The sequence below is a fragment of the Aplysia californica genome, unplaced genomic scaffold (genome assembly GCF_000002075.1).
Source record: "Aplysia californica isolate F4 #8 unplaced genomic scaffold, AplCal3.0 scaffold00842, whole genome shotgun sequence".
Lineage (NCBI taxonomy): Eukaryota > Metazoa > Mollusca > Gastropoda > Aplysiida > Aplysiidae > Aplysia > Aplysia californica.
The window spans coordinates 139,033-140,141 of record NW_004798112.1 but is presented as its reverse complement, the minus strand read 5'-3'; the positions used below and the strand labels follow the sequence as shown (position 1 = coordinate 140,141).

Here is a 1,109-nt window from a genome sequence, read left to right as displayed (position 1 = left end):
ATACATACATTTATATATATATATATTATTATAAAAGGGTGGACACATTATTGGCAACTTGTGTGTATAGGGAAATTCAGGGCATGGGCGTGCGTAGTTCTTGTTCAAGCAAAGCGTTTCTTACATCGACGATAATGTCCTTGTTTGAATCTCTCAAATAAGACAAAAGTTGAATTGTTATTCTAATGTATGCAACCCACGTAAGAGTAATAGTTTTTTTGTTAAAAATCAGATTCCTGTTTGTGTAAGATGCTATTTGGTCGCTTTTAAGCACAAGGGTGCTATCCCGAAAAATGCTGTTTTGAGAAAAATGAAGCTAAGGTTTTTGGACCCTTGTTCAGTTTCTTTAAAAACAACAAGAGTTTTGTCTATAACTAAACAAATATACTACTCACCAATGAAACCAAACTTCTCTTTATAGTATAGGTAGGGCAATGTCCACTTTTGGTGTTAGTCATGATTTCTGTGAAAACCCCGAAATCTGGATTAGCCCGCTTATCCTTAAAAGCCACCATTTTTAAAAAAAAAGTGTTTCTTTTCTTATTTTTACAGAGAATAGATCTTCAATACCTTCTGCAGACGGTAAGTCTTCTCTTTTCCAGTATTTCTTCTCTTCAAATCAACACACACACATTCATAAAAAAGTAACCTTCACTATCTTGTTACTCTTTTGATAGACCAAAACATGTACTATTACAATTCTTGTGGCTGTTTAGGATTTGCCTAGTTTGGCTAAACTTCAAATTATGTTTTTGTATATATGTGTATGATATTATAAACAATGTATTTAGTGTAATAGATATATACAATATATTAAGTACATTGTATATGTGTAAATTAATGTGTTTATAATTTATAGGGACATACATGCTATATCATGAGGATAAACTTTTAGTACCTGATGTTGGTGCTGTTGTTGTTGTTGCTGTTGCTGTTGCTGCTGCTGCTACTGTTGCTGGTGCTGGTGCTGGTGCTGTTGTTGTTGTTGTTGTTGTTGTTGTTGTTGTTGTTGTTGTTTCTCTCCTTCTATTAAAAAAACAACAAAAACTCAAACAAACAAAAATGCGTCAAAAATCTCCAAATAACCCCCCCTCACACACACACACACA

At 33.4% G+C, this 1,109-nt stretch overlaps 1 protein-coding gene across 1 annotated transcript in view; it reads left to right on the top strand.

Annotated features, from left to right (window-relative positions):
* LOC101849653 overlaps positions 1-1,109 on the top strand; it is a gene marked incomplete in the record, with an annotated part of 73,610 nt that overhangs the window by 64,740 nt on the left and 7,761 nt on the right. The window contains 1 exon segment of the mRNA XM_013088951.2: positions 553-582. Within this exon segment, the coding sequence (XP_012944405.1) occupies positions 553-582 (30 nt within the window).